The 19,150-nt window shown below is 38.3% G+C and overlaps 1 protein-coding gene across 2 annotated transcripts in view; it reads left to right on the top strand.

Moving 5' to 3' along the window:
• The window catches only part of CYFIP1 (cytoplasmic FMR1 interacting protein 1), a 79,571-nt gene that overhangs the window by 37,152 nt on the left and 23,269 nt on the right, over window positions 1-19,150 (top strand). The window contains exons 16-23 of one of the 2 annotated variants that reach the window (XM_080361527.1): window positions 165-318; window positions 1,538-1,694; window positions 2,265-2,361; window positions 2,712-2,788; window positions 2,883-2,991; window positions 3,569-3,688; window positions 6,281-6,480; window positions 13,718-13,805. In XM_080361527.1, coding sequence (XP_080217653.1) covers window positions 165-318; window positions 1,538-1,694; window positions 2,265-2,361; window positions 2,712-2,788; window positions 2,883-2,991; window positions 3,569-3,688; window positions 6,281-6,480; window positions 13,718-13,805 — 1,002 coding nt within the window. The remainder of the gene's footprint in view (window positions 1-164; window positions 319-1,537; window positions 1,695-2,264; window positions 2,362-2,711; window positions 2,789-2,882; window positions 2,992-3,568; window positions 3,689-6,280; window positions 6,481-13,717; window positions 13,806-19,150) is intronic. The other variant, XM_080361526.1, reaches the window with a different exon arrangement.

Raw genomic sequence — 19,150 nt, 5'->3', positions numbered from 1 at the left:
TGCCCAAAAGGCTTTTTTTACCCACACAGTGCCCATTTTCAATTTGAAGGGGAGCAGTCGATTACTGATAGTAATTCTCGAGTGTTGCTCAACTAATGTACCGTGTGTATTTTCCTTTCCCCCCCACCCTCTTTCCACCACAATTGTTTCCTTTAATGATACAGCTTTACATGGTGAGAACTATGTTAGAGTCCCTCATTGCTGACAAAAGTGGTTCCAAGAAAACCTTGAGAAGTAGCCTTGAGGGGCCCACCATATTGGACATAGAAAAATTCCACCGCGAGTCTTTCTTCTACACTCATTTGATAAATTTCAGTGGTAAGATATGTAGATGATCAGTGTCCAGCTTAGCATGTCCTAACACCTCTAACACGACCTGGAAAATGTTTCCGATTGCCTAAGCCAACTTAACCTTTGGTTCATTTATCAAAAGCCTTGGCCTGTCCAAACTATCTCTGAGACGTGATATTCAGTATTGTGGTGGGATTTTTATTTTGATTTGTTATACATTTGTTTATAATGCGTCAAATTTCATATTGTTACCTCCTTTTTCTATTTTTTAATGTACGTATTTATATAAACAAAGGATAGATGAGCCTAAACACGCTGAAATTAAAAAAAAAAAAAAGGAAGTAGTTTTTGTGGTTTGGGTTTCTTTGGTTGTTTTTTTTTTTGTTTGTTTGTTTTAAGTACAGAGGAAATAAATTCTCTGTTGTGTTAAATTTGATGTCATTTCACTACTCTTACTATTCAGTTAATTGTAATCGGAAACATGCCGTCCTAAAGAATTCACCTACTGACATTGAATGTATCTAGTCTTTGTCATCACCATGCTGTGTTGTTTTTCATTTTTGTTTTGCTTCCGGACTCCTCTACCCTCAGAGAAGGGTTGATGTCAGTCATAGCGCTGCTGGGGAACAGCACTTCAGAAGATTTTAATGTAAAAAGTCCATTCTTGTTTTGGTTCCCAAGCCTTCTACAACAGAAGGCTTGTGCCCAGTGTTTTTTGGAGAGCTGGGAAGCACACTTCTGCACGCTTGACAGCGGCCTTAGAAACCTTTTGTTTTAATCCCTCCTTCATGTGTCCGTCTGTCATTGCCTGCCCATCTAATCAACAGGAAATGTGGAGTGATTCAGTCCTCCAGAAAGAGAGGTGGTGCTGGTGGATCTGGTACAGGTTTGTCTGTTCCTGGTGCTTCCCAAGTTCCATGTACGGCTTTCTCAGCCCCCAACTGAGAAATTAAATTAGAAATACCCCTTTACTGGTGTACATAGTTTTTCTGTTTAACTGGTAGCCTGGTCCACTTCCACGCTTTTTTGTGTAATAAGGCACCACTTTGGGGGCCAACGTGGAGTTCAGAACTCTATGAAAAAGTCATTTGTTTAACCTATTTGGCCTATGTAAAGCTCTAATGACTCAACATCTGCTTTTTGTTTGTTTGTTTGTTTGTTTCACATTGCATCATCAGAATCACACTTGTACTTTTCATAATGTATTTCTATAAGAAGTGTAATTCTTCCTTATTTGTTCTGAAAGAAACCCTGCAGCAATGCTGTGATCTGTCCCAGCTGTGGTTCAGGGAATTCTTCTTAGAACTGACCATGGGCAGAAGAATCCAGTTTCCCATTGAGATGTCCATGCCTTGGATTCTGACGGACCATATTTTGGAGACCAGAGAGGCATCAATGATGGAGTAAGATCTATTTGTGCTCTCCAGTTGAATGATTATTCTTAATGATTGTCACTCCAGATTGTAATGTTACTGCTTTAATTTGTTTTAACAAGCAGTCACAAAGAAGGTATTCTAAACCTTCATACAATTTTCCTCTTACATTTGCTGACTTCTAGATTCTCAAAATTTTCTTTTTGAAGTGAATAATTGAAATAAGAAACCTTTCATATAAGTATCATTGCACCAGCCATATATGCTGTTCCCTGAGTGAGTTCTCCTTACTCCTCAGAGATGTCAAATACAATGTACAGTGGTAAAAGCATAGTTCCATTTTGATGGAAAACTACATCTAGAAAGCAAGTTTCGGGCTGCAAACTTACCTATACAAATTTTTCAACTAACAAAAGACTTCTAGAGGAGAAAGTGTGATTCTTTTTATATAAACTCAAACAAAAACAAAAACATCCTGTTTGCATGAACCACATGCACATTACAGTATTGACTGATATGGAGCATCCTGACTGAACCATCCTAAAGACTCATAATTTCTATAGACATATAACTCTTTTATTTTTTTTTTTTTTCATTCAGGTATGTTCTGTATTCTTTGGACCTTTATAATGACAGTGCTCACTATGCACTTACTAAATTTAAGAAGCAGTTCCTCTATGATGAGATTGAGGCAGAGGTAAAGTAACCTTAACTACTGGGGAAAAATTGTCCATACTTGAATGTGAAAATTATGCTGAAGGCCAAGACCTCCTATAAGAGATTCAGAACAATTGGAAATAATAAACAGACTGAGAAGAAAGACCAAAGAATGGGTAACTGTTTGGGTGAGATGTTGTGAGGAAACCTGTAGACCCCTGCAAAACACCTTACATTAATGCTGAAGAACCTCATCCTCTCTTGTACTGGGAATTGGATGCGTTAGCTTTCTTAATTATGTTTGATAATCAGTGGGAGGGCTTGGATAAGCTCCTCTCTTTAAATCTCAAGTCTCTTTAAATCCACTTTATTTTTTTTTTCCCCTCCAAGGTAAACCTATGTTTTGACCAATTTGTCTACAAGCTGGCAGACCAAATATTTGCATACTACAAGGCAATGGCCGGCAGGTAGCTATTCCAGTAGTGAGCACTTTTATTCATGCTCTTCTGCTCTACTTTGCTTGTCTAATATACTTTAAGCATTTTCTTCCTTTCTTAATAGCGTGCTTCTGGATAAACGATTGCGTTCAGAATGCAAGAACCAAGGGGCGACCATTCATATGCTGCAGTCCAACCGCTATGAGACGCTGCTTAAACAAAGACACGTTCAGGTGAGTTAACTCATATTCTGTTCTATTCAAGTTGCTTGGCAATTTGGCAGTGGTGTCAATTTATGTAGGCATACAAAACTCTTTCTGTGCTTTATGTTCTGTCATCCAAGTGGCACAACTGGCATTTGAGAACAGCTTTTTGTCATATGAAGAAGCAAATTAAGAAAAAAAAAAAAACTTAAAAGATCCTGTTTTAATGCATATGCCTGTTGCAGTTAAGCTAACACAAGCCAAGCAGGAATGTCACGTGTGGTAGTGTTGTCTTCCCAGTAATGTCATTCACCAGTTTTCAAGATGTTGTCGGCATAATCTCATGGAAGCATAAAATGCTGATACCAATACTTAGGTCTAAATGCCACATGTGATTTTACTTATTTTTGTGAGAATTGGGATGTAAATTGTAGTACCTCATTTGTTCATGAGTTTGTAAATTTTGTTCATCTGCTTTGTTTCCGTGTGTCTGGAATGCAAATTCGCCATGTGAGAGCCTGTTAATCTGTGAGGTCTCACAGTCCTCGTACAGCTTGTCTTGTAATTTGACTTTCAGTTCAAAACTTCATAGCAGTTTTTTCTTTAGCTTCTTGGTAGATCAATAGACCTGAACCGACTGATCACTCAGCGAATTTCAGCAGCCATGTACAGGTCAATGGAACTGGCAATTGGCCGATTTGAAAGTGAGGATTTGACTTCCATTGTGGTGAGTGTTGTGGTTCAGTTTTGCCAGAGCATTAACACTGCAGTTGAGGTCTAGATGCTAGTCTCATTTTGTTGGGTTGGTTTTTTTTTTTAATTTCTTTTATTTTCATTGGGAGTGAGAGACATGTAGCCTTTTTTTCCCCATTATAAATCTGTATTTGTTTGTTAAGGGCAGAAGCAAAAAAGTTTTCTCAGGTATTTTCTCAGCAAATAGTTGTACAATCACTCCTGGAAGAAGAGGCTGAATGACTAACAGGCAGACTTGTTTTATCCTAAACCCCAATTAAACATATCTAAACAGGAAATAATTTAAGCAGTCTTATTATAAGAATAACAAAACTTCTCCCTCTTACGTCTTGTTTTCATTTTTCTGTAAGTGTGAAATCATATGATGCTATGGTTGAAATGCGTCTAGTTTACAAAGTCTAGATTGACAAAACCTTTTACCTGAGAAGCAGCTAAGTCCTACAGAAGGCATTCTTTTAGTCATCTGCAGCTACATCATAAATTATACTGACAAATCCTCTGTTGCCATTGTAGTATATTGTGGACTTTATTAATTCTGATGTGCTATGATTTTTTTCTCCTCATGTCTTAACCTGCAGCTCTGTTCAAACAGTGCTTTGGCCTGACCTGAGGCAGAACTCTGAGAGTATGTTGCCCTACATGGGACTGTACAAGTCCCAGTCCTCTTGAAACTGAGGATCTTGTTCTTTCCTTGCCCAGAAAAAAATGAATCTGCTGCAACCAAAGGTCTTGGGAGTAAAGTGTAAGCATCACCCATAGAGAAGGCAGATACTAGCAACCATGAGGAAACAAGGAAAATGAGCATTCTTGTGATGAAAATTTCTGTTAATGCCCACTTCTCTCTGTGCTTATAGACAAATTGTAGACCAAAATAAAACAGCCTTATGCCTGATAGAATCAAAATGAGTTTATTTACCCAGGCAGCTTGGTTTTTATAGAGTGGCAAAAATAATTTTTATGTGGAGGAACAAGATCTGACTTGTGCCTGTGGAAGAAGAGCATCTGTGCAATATTGAGGTGTCTTTTCGAGTTAGCTTGCTGATTAAAGTGCCAAAAACCAAATTTTATTTCCAAACGGCATGAATTTGACAAGTAAATATGCAGTCAGCAAGAAATGTATCAGACACATTCAGTTCTGCTGGGATAAAAAAAGAATTAAAAGTTATGCAAGGAAGTTTGCCACTGGCGTTTCTGTAGTAAATTTTTTTACCAGTGAGATTTTGTCATGCAGTTAACTGCCTTGATTTATTTTCATTCTTTACTGAAGATAAATAAAATTCTGAGGCCATAGAGCCTCTTGACTTTCCAGCACTTGGTGTTATAACCTTTGAATTATTGAAATGTAGTTTTTCTTTGTTATATGCAGGATTTTCATAGTGTCTCGTTGAACAGAAACCATTGATGATGTGTTTCTTAGGTCACAGGTTCTCACTCTTTCTTGAGTTAGAAAGTGGCAGGGCCATCCTCCATACCCTTCTTTTTTTTTTCCCCCCTCCTTTTTTTTTTTTTGTTTTATGCAAAATTTCTGCTGAAAACTGCTTGGTTTCTTCAGTGAGAAACTGATACTAATAGCTTAAATAACCAGTAATTTCTGCTGGTTTTCAAGCTAAATAAATTAAATGAAGGTAGCCTGAAGATTGAGCCAATTTTTTTCCCTCAGATTGGACTCAATACTGTAATTAAAATTATAGTGGTTCTTTTTCCTCAAAGTAACTGTTAGTCACAGGTTTGAAAATCCTTTGACACATGGAATAATTAAATCTGACAGCACTGTATGGGAAGATGACCAGTGGTTTGATGCCAGACAAAGCCACTGGACATTCCTTCACTAGGTCTTTGCACAACAGTCTTTAAAAGCAGTGCCTGGGGTTTTTTTTGAGCAAGAGATGGTGTTCTTTATGCTTGGTGTTTTCAGTGGCTGACCTCAGATGTTATATTAGGTTTAATGTTATGTTATGAAAATACCAGAAACCATGCCAGGATTTTCTTGTCAAGAGGAGAAACATTATGAAAAGCAGTGCTTATATAGGCAGCTAGTGATTTTGTGAATACCATCACAACGTTTGTAAATGTCTGGCCTGGTCTTTCATTGCAACTTAGTACATTCTTCACTGGAGTAAACCATGAGGATTTATGGTAAATTTGATGCTATCCCTACCAGTACTACTACAAAACTTAGTTGACCAGTTGCCCTACTGACCAGAAATGACTGATAGTTTTTAAAGTGGGAAATGCAGAAGATGCTTCTTGGCCTATGTCTGACTCCATTTAAATGTTGGAGTTTTAGCTTTTGGTCACTGGAAGAAGAGTTGGCACAGATCTGTTTTTGAGACCCATCTGCAATGTGGACCAATTTTAATGAATGCCCTTAAGGTTTTAATGGGACATAATTACAAAATGATCCCAAGAGCACTGATTCTTTTCAGCTCTTACCATTAAAGTTAGAGACTGGAGGGTAGTCAGTTGTTAATTTGTAATTCTATTTGGTCAAGTTTTTTTTATGTACTTTTAGTTCCTCCACTTTGTTAAATATGCTGCTTACTTTCTCTCCTCTTGTTTTTTATAGGAACTGGATGGCTTGATAGAGATAAACAAAATGACTCACAAGCTTCTGAGTAGATATATGACCTTGGACAGCTTTGATGCCATGTTCAGAGAAGCCAATCACAACGTGTCAGCCCCTTATGGAAGAATCACTCTTCATGTCTTTTGGGAACTCAATTATGATTTTCTTCCGAACTACTGCTACAATGGATCCACGAACAGGTCAGCTTGGCAGCCTTTTGTTTGCAGCAATTTTTTGAACACCTTCCTGCAACTTCTTTCTTAGCAAATGCTGACAAGTCCATCTCCATTCATTTAGTGTGTTTTTTACTTCTAATACTTTACTTGAAACGAAGTGGAATGAGTCATTTTACCAAGTACTGTCAGATGTATGAAAGCCTGTTATTTGTACGCAATAGAAGTCAAATGTAACCACCACATCCAAGTTCTGACAATTTAATGACTTAACTATGATATGCTGAAAAATACTGCAAAGTGCATATCAGGAGGATATTTTGGTAAACAAGATCCTCAACTGTGAGACGATGGAAATAAAATTATGTTCCCAATTGTGTGTTAATGTGAAGAATTGTTAACTGGAGAAGGGAAGTGTTCAGTGTTCACTGCAACTGCAGTTGCAGCCTTTCAGAAGACTGAGTAAAGGAAATAGGAAAGACCTAAAGTTTGAATGAGAAGAAGGCGCAGTACTTGGGACTGCGTTTCTGGGCTTCCTATTTGTGTTCTGTTTTTAGGATTTGTGTTGCTTTTAGACTTTACTCACGTTTTGATTAAAGCACTGTGAAGTGACAGTAAAGTGATATTGAATATTGAGCTGTGGGAAGAGGAGGAAACCTGTTCTCATCTTTCACTGTCTCTTTGGAGAGCTTTCCCTGTCTGACATGTTCCATGATGGTTATGTTGCGTTTTAGAGCCAAGATTCTGTCTTTAAAAAAAAAAAAAAAAAAAGGTCTTTTTTTGTGGTGAAGTTTTAGCCAAGAAACTTCTGTTAGATTAATCTGTTTGCACAGGAGTGTTGAATGTGTTTCCAAGGAAGCCACTGTGAAGTTGATGTATTTGGAGGTCAATACTGGAATATTCAGTGTGATGTATTAAGAATCATAGAAGCATAATATCAAAAGAAATTCTTGGTCAAATGCTGATCCTTCACCTGTCAGCTTTAATGAAAGACATTCAGTAGCTCCTATAACAATTCAGTCTGTGTTCATCTTAGCTATAAGGACTGCAATACCACAGGCCACAGCTCTTGGGAATCAAGTGTGGAACACCAAAGGACACTGGCACGATCCTGTAGAACTGTTATTTTCTGTTTGAAAACAGAATGCATGAATTGAGTTAGGCTGATCCTTAAACTTGTCGGGTAATTGATTCAGGATAATTAATTTAAGAGATAATAAAGGGAACCAGATCTTACACAGTATGTGTACCATGTAACCAATTTCATCACAGAATTGCTTTGGTTTCAGTCAAAACCAGCAGTGAGGAGAGAATTAATGTATATGTTGCACATACTGTATGATATTTTGCTGGGGAGTTTCTAACCCTTCTATGTTTTTTAAGCATGTTCATTATGTCTCTTGCTGCCTCGCTGTTAGCATGAACTTTAAATTGATGAGCTCTCTCTGCATTCAGTTATACAGATTGTGTGAAAATACAGGAGTACACAGTGAGGAGCTCTGTGAGAGCTGCTAGGGTAATTCTTGACTCTTGATAGGTGATGCCTTGCATGAAAGCTGTGTGTAAACAAGGGAAGATACCTAACAATGAAAGAATGGAAGAAAGAGAAATAAGCAAGATGAAAGGCAGAGAGGTTGCTGAGTGCTGAGGGGCTGGAGGTGGAGCTCTCAGGAGTTGTGTGTAATACCTGTGGTTTGCCTTTTATTAATTTGAAAACAGCCTAGGTGTATAGGCCCTTGGTCAGGTTGACTTGTATCCCGTGCCTTTTGAAGCTGTTTTTCCAAGAGTGCTTGAACATGATCGTTTCAGATATCTGTACAAGAGTTCAAATGTGTAGAAATCCTGCAGGTTTGATTCAAAGGCTAAGGCCATGAAGTATTGAGACACATTGCATGTTTAATTATTTTAAGATTTTTTTTTTTTTAAATATCTGATAATGTACTGAGATTAAACAATGAGTCTGCTATTAAAAGATTTAGCAATTTAATAATTGCAGTTGATGATTTTCTGAAATATGGTCTCATTAGTGCTGGCCCAGCTGCACAGCTGTGTCTGCACTTGGGCGCAGCAGTCTGTAGAGAAGGAATGAGGAGATGGGTGAGAGGACCTCTGCAGATGGGCATCAGCAGTGAAATCCAAGGGTGGTTTTAATCCACCTGTTGTCAGGAAAGAAAGAACTGACTTTTGGAAAATGGTGTGAGCATATGAACTGCAGGTGAGGTCAAAGCCCTCTGTAGTCCAGTGTCCTGATGCCAGCCGAGGCCAAGTGTGAAACCAAGGGATGCTTGTGGTGATTTTTCTCCCAGGAAACATGCTGGCCTTTAGCAACAATCAGGTGTTTCTGTAAACCAAAAATGGTGGGATGTTAGTACATTTCTGACCCTTTATAGGTACTTTTTTCCCCAATTGCTCTGTCCAGTCCTTTTTCTTTTAAAGCTATGTGAGCTTTGGACATCCATGAAGTGCTGTGGTGAGGAGTCTGCAGTGAAACCGTGTGCTGTATCTCTTTCAGTTTGCCCTCAAGCTGTTGCCTGCCAGTTCTTATAGCAGAGGTGACCATGAACAGCTATTTCCCGCTTGTGGTCTTTTCTTTGCTGCTTGAGGATTTTTTTAAGAGTCTTCTCTCATGTTTGCCCTCAGTTGCATGTTTTTCCAAGCCGAAGGTCTTTCCCCACCAGGAATATTTTTCATGCTTGCACTTGCATCTGTACTTTTTTATTCCCCTGTATCTTTGTGGAGTTAGGAGGACCAGGGCTGTGCAGAGGGTTCAAATGACACAATGACACCTTCCAGATTTTTGTTCTTTGTTCCTTTTCCACTATCTGTAGTGTTCCTTTTTCTACCTTCTTTTCTTTACTAATTCTAGGTTGGTATTTTCTTTCCATGATAGCATGTTTGGTGTTCAGGGCTAACAGAGGAGCAAGTGTGAGATAGCTTCAGTGTTTATTTGGGTTGAGAATTTTCTGTGCTTTCTTGACAGAAATGATACAAGCTTCTGGAGACAGTAGTCACACTTGTAGCACCATCTCCATCAACACATTATCCAAATCTGTATTCTCCTCTAAAATTCATGTGTATAGCACTCTTCCAAATGCAGGATGACATGTTTCTTCTGAGGATACAGATTTGTGACAGAATGAACAAAAATACCAGCTTTTTGTTTTTTGGTCTTCCTGCCTGCCTCCCCCTTCCTTTTGCAAGCTCTGTCTCTCTCATCCTGCTTTTGAAACTTGTTCTCACAAGAGAACAGCTGTTTCTTCACATCTTGCATATACTCTGTGATAGTGACTGTTCAGAAAAATTTTCAGACCTTTCAGACACTGCTGGAGCAAATCTGACAAGCAGATCTGACAGGCAGTTAAAAATACCCATTTTCAGCTACAAAGAGCCAAATGGTGCAGCTACATAGGCTGATGTGAAGTAGGGGAGTGCCTGTCATCAAATACGCCATCAAATTTGACAACAAGCACCTTATCTTCCCCCACTTAAAAAAAAATACATAAAATGAAGTCTTTCTGCCAAAAGGAAAGGCAATATAATTATTGGTGAAATGGTGGATATCACAGAATCTTAGAATGGTTTGGTTTGGAAGGAACCTTAAAGATCATCTGTTAATAGTCCCAACCCCCCTGTCATGGGCAGGGACATCTTCTACTAGACCAGGTTGCTCAAAGCCCCATCCAGCCTGGCCTTGAACGCTTTCAGGGATGGGGCATCCACAACTTATCTGGGCAGGCTGTCCCAGTGCCTCACCGCCCTCATGGTGAAGAATTTCTTCCTTATGTCTAATCTAAATCTATCTGTTACTTTTTCATGCTCTGTTTTGCCTGCTGTTTCCTCACACTTCAGTTTGTAGCCTCCTGTTCTATTTGACAGTCATGTTGAAGAAGGGTGAGTTAGATGTAGCATTCACTAAGAGAGGTGTGGGGCTACTCTTGGAACTGGTAGACAGGACAAGCTAATTTGAGAAAGCTGGAAGTTAAGTGTTCATACCAATTAGACAGGGAGGAGGGACACTATCTGCATAGGAGGAGGCAGAGAGAGAAGACTGTGATATCCAATTACTTCTGAGATGAAGATCAGAAAGTTTGTGAATGAGATTGTCTGTCTGATCTGGTGCCTGCAGTAGCAAGTCAGCAAGCTCATTGACCAAAGTGGTCTCTTTCAGATTTCTCCTTATTTTCTTAAACAGATTATGATAATTAGAATCATGGGATCATTTAGGTTAGTTTGTAAAGTGCTCATTATGAACTCCTTTGTGATAAGTATCACAGAAACACCAGTATAAAATGACTTGATCCCTAAAATACTTACTTTGGGGCTCATGTTGTCCTTTACCAATCATTTCTGCAAAGCTTTGGTAAGCCAGCAGGCTTTTCATCTGCTTGATCTACTTTGCTTACAACCCATGTTGATTAAAGTGGATAAATTGCTGTGAGATCATCAACACTGATTAAAAATCAAAATAACTTATTATCTTGGAGTGTGCCAAAACCTGTGTCCAGCAGTATCTGAGGAAAAGTAAAAATTTGCTTAGTTTTAGCATTGATATTCAAAGAGCCTCAGTCCTTCAAAGGGACATTTCCGTTTTTTGGAGGAGGAGCAGGAGGAAGCCAACCAGTAGGATGTCAAAAAGAAAACACACACATTGAAAAAGTGTGAAGAATAGCATATGATGCTGAATTATGAAGGTTTCTATGTAGCCTTTGGTTTTGAGGGAAGAAATCTCTAACATATATCTGAATGATATATTTAGATTAATTACATACCTCCTAGAATGATGCACTCTTCCCTCTTGTATCCTCAACACTTAGCCACAGCCCTGCTGTAAGATACCAAACAATGGTATCTCTTACTCCTACTTCTTTTTTTTAACCTCTTTCTTCCTTTCTTAGCATCTTTCCCCCATGTCTCTCAAGAAAGTATAAAACGGGTGCTCACTTCAAGTCTTTAAGAAACCTTTGAGGTTATTTTGCTACTATCCTAAAACATTAGAGGTGGAGAAAGCCCCAGGAATGTAGAGGAACACTGGGGAACACGCAAAAGTTACTTGTCTTTGTACAGAACTAATGAAACTTAGAGACTGTGTCTCAGAAGTATTTCTCTGGTGTTTGATTTCTGAGACTGTGATTTCTTCTCAATCCAAAAAAACTGTGTCTGCTTTGCTCCCAGACACTAACAACACTATAGTTCAAATATATTCATAATACCATTTTGAAAAGAGAAAGAATAAGAGTTACACCTTCCCAAGTCATGGGTTGAACCCACATTTATATTCTGAAGCACTGTTCTCCTTTTCTCCTTGCGAGAGTTTTAATTTAGTGATAACGAAACAATTCTCGCCCAGTACATCTGCATGCTGAAACCCAGTCATATCTCAAATGACATGATGTTTCTTTTGATTTCTTTCATTTTAGAGATTTTCTTAGGGCTTGGAAATCAGTGTCGATTTAACAAGAAGTAGGATTTGGAGAGAAAAGGGAACAGAGTAATCTCTGTGACTGTCATATGTTGCAGATTACTTTGAGTTACATCAAATGTTTGCAACATCTCTGGTAAACTGATTAATGAAGTATCTGTGCAGAGAACAGTTTTAGATAATCTGAAGAGGAAGTTTTTAGTTGCTATGTAAGTGAGAGAGAAAGAGGGAAACAAATTAAGAAAATGTAGAGGTTTTTTGGTTTTGTTTTGTTTTGGTTTTTTTTTAGTAAAAAATAGAACACTTAAATGATCTTTTCTTCCTCCAAAGCTCTAGATGCAAGCACTCTCTAGACTTCAGCACTTTTGGAAAGACAAGGCTAAAATACATATGAACAAGTAGCTGAAGCTGTCCATATACCTATTTTTGGTCAGGCTAAAAAAATACAGAAAGCCTTGCCCTGAAGTTACAGATTCTCACAGGAATGATTCAGAGTACTCTGAGATAAAACACAGTGGAAATAATTGTAACCGTCATGGTGCAATTTATACATGTTTAGGTGAAACCTTTTTTTATTAGCGTGGCTGTTTTTGTTTTCAGCTGGAAAATGGATGTGCCAAATACAGAATGTCTATGTTTTTTCTAAGAAAAAAGTACTAGTGAGTCATTTATTTTGTGTGTTGATTCAAGTCAAACATATTTTAAACAAAACCACATCAAGATACAATTATATCTTATGATATTGTAATGTACTGCAAACTTCCTTTCCTGAAAACTTTTTCTAGGTGCATTTGTTTTACACACCTACCACTCAGAAAAGCCTGATCTGATACAAGTATTTGATTTAGACTTCTGAAATAGCTGGTTTTCCTATTCCCTGTGTATATACAATTTACACCACTTACGAAGAAATCCTTTTTATCAAGATAAAAAATAAAGTAGCCAGCCAAGCTGTAAACACACGCACCAATATTTTGCTTTGTTTAGCAACATCAAGCAGAATCAGAATTGGAGCAGGTGTTGAATAACTTCTTTCTGCACTAAAACCGTAGCGCTGCAGACGGCACACTGCACAGTTAACAAGCAACATCAGAGGAGTGAGTCTGTGCTGCTTGCTCTCAAGAGGGCTCATGCCTGCAGGCTTCTGCCCAAACGCTGTTCTTCAGACTCTGAGGCCCACAGTTTGGAGGGGGCTGTTTGATCCTGTCCTTTGCAGTATCTTTGTAGTTATCTTGTCATCCTCTTAAAATATACAGAGATAAAGCTCTTCACTGAGGGTGATTTATATTGGTACATGCACACACTGAAGTATGATAAAATTTTGAAAGGATTTTGATAAAATTTTGAAGGATTATACCCTTCCTGCTGACTTTTGTTTAAAGATATTAACCTACAGTATTTCTCCTGCTGTGAGTTTCTTTTGGGGGAGAATAAAGCTCCAAAACATTAAACAGAAATGTCATGTTGTTCTTTGAAGCTGTAGTTTGTTCTCAAGGACTTAATTTTGGAAACATGAGGAACTTCCTTACTCTCTGTGAAAGGCTATTGCGACTTGGTTAGTTGCTTCTCTTTGCTGGGCTGGAGTAGAGGTGGGGAATATTTTGGGACACTGCAGGCCACTGAGAGAACAGGGTCTCAGTAGGTGGTGAAGTACATCATGATTTGTGCCCAGGCTTTTGGGCAGCACAGTCTTCATGCTTCCCCAGTCTCAGCTTGGGCTAAAAGCCTACACGTCTGGCTTTGATTTTATACACAGACGAAACAGTATTATAGTGGGTAAGGGGCATTAGGCGCACACTTACTAACCCAAATATAATTAATGAATTCTTTATTTTGTTTTTATAGATTTGTTCGGACCGTGCTACCATTTTCTCAGGAGTTTCAGCGAGATAAGCAGCCTAATGCACAGCCGCAGTATCTCTATGGATCAAAGGTTGGATATAATTCACTGTATATTTATGGTTTGCTAATATGTAAAGGTATCTTTTTAAATCATAGAAATCATACAATATGAAAGTTATTAAAAATGGTACTCAAATACATTTTATATTTTAAATTCAACATACACTTTTTTCAGACTTTGCTGTGAAGCTCACCATATGTTTCAGCCAAAGTGCAAGTGATTAGTCTGATGGTTAGTCTTATCTGACAGCTAAAAATAAGTCCTTCTCTCAACCACCTTGCATTGCACAGTTGCTTATAGTGGCAGAGCAGACTCAAAGAAAAGATTAATTAGTCATCTGGTGAAGTGAGAACAAGAGCCCATCTTGGGTGCAGCTGCTCCCTTGTTACAGGGATGAAGACTGTGATGGCAGGAGAAAAGGAAAAACTGCTTCGGATGTTATCTGTTTTGAAAGGAATATAGATTCTGGCCATCCTAAACTATCAGACACCACACTGCTTTAATTGTTTTTAAAAAAAATCCAACCAACCAAAGTAACCTCCACAAAACAGTAGCGTTTCTTTGGCATTTTCAACCTGAGGACCTCAGAATCGTCGTGATGAACTTGGCCTTCTGGCCATCTCATCTCCTGTTTTAGCATCGTCTTTCTTGCTTTGTAGATTAGGAGTGCTTAGAAGATTTATGCACGTTTTCAGTAGAAGTGTACGTGATGTGCAGTCATGTACTCTGTGCCTGAAGGCAATGCCCAATACTGAGGTTGGAAAGGAGCTTCTATGGGTGACAAGGTGAGAGAATACTTGGCACAAGAGTAGTCGTGGGCTTTCATGGAGCTACCCAAGTGAGGAAAGGTGGGCTGCATTCACAGGACCAGTGATATGTTTCCATGTGCAGTATTGTAAGTTGGAGGGATAGATTTATTCTGCCTGATCACTGCACATTTATTTTCTAATGCTTCAGAATTATTACCTGAGTCTTAACAAAGTTAAAGGTATAGCAAACTAACATCTGTCTGCGTTTTTAATATCCAGTCAGGAATATCCATCTACTTCCAACAGCAGTAAAAACCAGCAGTGGTATGTTCAGCAAATCATTTGAGAATATTTAACAAAATGTCACTCTTAATTTTGCATTTTCTTGAGTATCAGGGAGGGAAAATGAAAGTATGGAAAATATCTGTAAAAATATAAGGATAAATTAGAGGATGTTGACTAAAATAAAGTTTTAAAATGATGTACTCAAATTATCCTTGTAATTTATAGAAGTGCAGTGTGTCATTTTCATGTCTAGCTACTTTCATTATGTAGCTCCTTCTTGAACATGAGCATAATTAGTCCTTGTCTTACTGTTATTTTCTGCACATTATATCCTAGTTATACAGTGCAAACTCTGTGATTTGCCCAGCAAGCTAGTTTTTGAGAGCTGAAGAGAGAGCTCAGAATTTACAAATTTCAGTCCTAATTTGTGAAACTTTAATACTTTTAACATGTGAAGGAAGTGGAAAAGGATTCACATGCCTTTAACATGGAATGTAACGACTGATCCTCTGGTACTGTGAATAGTGTTTTATATAATTGTTCTCTAACGGGAACAGTAAATTGGAAAGTGGGATTTTCTTAGATTAGAGATATTGTGTTAGTTACTATTTTAGGAATTCACCAGATGCAGTGTAAAGAGCAAAAAGCCCACTGAATTTAGTAGAGATTGCTAACTTAATTTATCTAAGTGATGATAGAGTGGGATGAATGACAGAGGATTAACTGGGGAACCCTTTTTTTAATCAGTCAGGTTATGTTATTAAAACGAGTTTAGTAATCTTTACTCTGATAGCTATGCATTATCAGAAATTGGGTTGTTTTTCTATATGAGCAGGAGCAATCAAGAGGGTTCTTAGATGCGTTTCTAGAGCAAGTTTCATGACCAGATATGCCTATCTTAGCAGATATCCCTCACTCTCTGTAGTTTTAAATTTTTACAAGAGTATACTTTTATTCTTAAATCTAATGTATTTTGGAATTGAGGATATCAGAATGAAGTGTTAGGACGACATTTCTACTATGTACAGCAAGTAACAGTAATTCTTACATGATAGAGGGTGCACATTCTAGCATGTGATATAATTGCGTGATATTATTTTGTACTATATAGACAGGCTTGTCACAGAGCACATCCTTGTTTGGGTTCTTTAACATTATGTTGTCATATTGCTTCCTGACTGGATAATAGTGGGATATGGAGTAGCTATGTATTTTTTATTTTATTGTCTTTTTTGAGTTCTTGAGCTACTCAAGGTATTCAGGTGAGCACTTCATATTCATCATATAGCCAAAGAAAACAACTTTTTATTTTACTTATTGGACTTTTTTGTTATTGGTTGGATTTGGGTTTCTTGGGGTTTTTTTGGGTGGTGTGTTTTGGTTTTTTTTTTTCCCTTTTGGCAATCCATGGTGTTTATTTAGGTCAAGACAAGAGCATTGTGGTTCCTTGTGCATGTGTATGCTCATAGATGTATTGGACGGTAATGGCGAAACACTTTCTGTGCAGAAGCTTTGCACCAGCAATGTGCTTGCTTAAGAGTAATTAAATCAATGTTTAGTTTTGATCTCAAAGGATTCACATATTTTTAGATATTTCTAAATGGATCAAAGCACTTGGGCTATATTGATGCTCAGCATAGACAATTGCATCCACATTCTCTGTTGCATCTAAAATTTTCTGAGCAATACTTTCGTCCAATTAGCAAAACAAAACCCCACATATATAATTTACTTCTCCTGGCTGACATGGGAGAAGTGCTGTCAAGTGGGAAGGAGACAACCTGCAAAAGCTCATCATCCTCTTAAGTGAGCTGGAGTATTTTAAAAGCTCTTTGAGCATGGTCATTGAAAGCCCTTTACTCAGGTGAAGTGTGTGTAGGATTAGTGAAATGAATGTTAGAAGAGTGAAATTTGACAACATGGGATGGATGCATGAAATGCTTAATAATGTGTGTATAAGAGTCTCTTCTGTGGATCTGAAACTAACTGTGCATGTTAATGAAGTGCCTGGTTTTATGGAGGTTGTGTAGACCAGAATTTAAGAGCTTCCTTTCTGGCTTATACATCATTTTTGAAACATTTTCATGTTTGTATGCCTTCTGCATTTTTTAGATGCTAACTCATTTGTTTTGTGAAAAAAGACCACTTTGGAAAACACTCTTCAATGTGAATATAAAGGTTTTTATTTACTGCTGGTGCGCAAATTAACATCAGTTTGCGTGATGTTGCATCTTATTATCAGTTTAGTAATCACTTAAAATGTTTGCCCCTTACCAGTTCGCTCTTAAAATTGGGCAGCGAACAACCAAAACACAGAATAGCCAGAATGAACCTGAATGAATCTGTAGTAAAACTTTCTGACAAGAAACAAAGAGAAATGTAGCTCTATGGACAAGTGATGTCACGAGTTCTTCAAAGCTAGTGGAGAAGTCAGATGACAGAAACTCCTTACGTGTTACTCATCTGCGGTGGGTGCGAGATGGTCCATTGCTCGGGGGGTGATATAAATATTTATCTGAGGAATGCACAGTAGACTCCTTGGGTGGAATGGATTTATATTTAGATGAAGTAAATCCCATTCCTAGGGACACTACCATGGTAGCTCCTTGCCTTCTCAATCTGATATATATATATATGTGTGTGTGTGTGTGTGTGTGTTTTTGTATATGTGTGTTTATGCATAAATAACAAAATTCAGTAGGTGAATTTTAAAACTTTAACACTTCTTTAAGACCGAATTGGTCCTTGTTCTCAGTATCGTATATACATGTGTGCACAACATATAAATGCATGTAAATATACGTAATGGACTGCCTTAAAACACACATAAAGAAACAGAGGTCCAGAGAAATAAACGGGTTTTCAAGGGCCTAGGATGCTGTCAGAGATGAGAATGTATGTCTCTTGGCTCCATCCCTTTAAAATAATCTTCTATTTTCTATGAAATTCTAGTCAGAGAAGTGTTACCATTAATTTGATTACAAGATCATTTTAAAGCATTTTTTATGTCCCTGCCACCCAGCCCACCCCTTTTTGGCAATAAACCTGTAGTGTCGGTCTCACGCTCTGAAGAGAGTTTTTCAACAGCAGTGAACTGTTGTCATCTTCACAGTTTATCTAAGACTGGTGTGTAAGACAAAGAAAAACGTGTCAGTTGGAGGAAATGCTATTAATGTCTAGTCGGTGGAGAGCACGTTATTGCTAACGTAACACAATAAAGATGCCTTTTGAAGTGTTTTCTAAAAATGGAATGCTCGCCTCCGTTCAGCACGTGTTTCTGTGTGTCATACCTGTCCTAGTAGAAAAAAGTCAAGACGACGCATCAAACTTATGCCGGCTCGTATCTTCCTTGCAGTACAGGAGTTGATGTCTTTCACACGTTCTGGGAAATGTTGTCAAAATACAGTAGCTGAAAAGACCCACTGCCTGCTGTAGAATATTCAGCGGGTGCTCTCTTGCCAAAATTGTAGACTCCTTGGCTTCCCAGATGCGGTGGAAAGAGGTGGCAGCTGCCAAACCCACGGTTCTCCAGCCCTTGCAGGTACAACCACCCGTGGCAACAAGAGCTGACTTTATGCTCACGTTCGTAACAACAGCAGTTTAAAATGCCTGCAGTCACAGCATATCTTTGTTTTTTTAGAAATACAGTATTATACAGCAATACTAAATTTATTATGTTTTTATGGAACATAAATGCACTTAAGGGATTTAAAACAGGATGACTGATACACGTAAGCCAGACAAGATGCATCATGTTGTGAGGGTGAACAGATTTCTGTCCAAAGGCCCTTTCTTTGCACTTTGCCATGAAGCCCAAGGCAAAGTGAGTTGAAACAGGAGATTTGATTGTTACAAGAACAGAATATGTTTTGGCATATTTTTACTTCCTTCCTCCGTCATCACACAAAATGCACTCTGCGGTTGGATAGAAATTTGTACCGGGTGAATGAGTTTTGCCATTGAAACTGGAAGAGAGAAGGAAGGCCAGGAGCTGCTTCTCTGAACTCTGTTTCCTCTACAGGGAGTCACTTGCCTATGGAGCAGAAGGTACCTTGTTGTGGGTGTGGGAGAGTGCAAAATGTGATATAATCCAGGATGTTTCAGAGTCACAATCTTGTTTTCAGACTGAAGGGAAGTTTCGAAGATAGATGAAACTATACTGTTAAAGTCCTGGTGAGTTTAGCTTACGCGCTGAGACTGGCGGGAGCTATGGGGAAAACCATCGTCGGCAGAGCCGTAGTCCAAGTGTAGTAACTTGTAGCGTGTAGTTTGAGAAGCAGTGGGATTGTGGGGGTAACACTCACCCTGGCAAACCACTGCACTTGGGGTGTATGTTCCAGT

This window comes from Nesoenas mayeri, assembly GCF_963082525.1.
Source record: "Nesoenas mayeri genome assembly, chromosome: 1".
In the NCBI taxonomy this organism is placed as follows: domain Eukaryota; kingdom Metazoa; phylum Chordata; class Aves; order Columbiformes; family Columbidae; genus Nesoenas; species Nesoenas mayeri.
The sequence above is the reverse complement of the archived record's forward strand: the minus strand, read 5'-3'. Positions and strand labels throughout refer to the sequence as shown.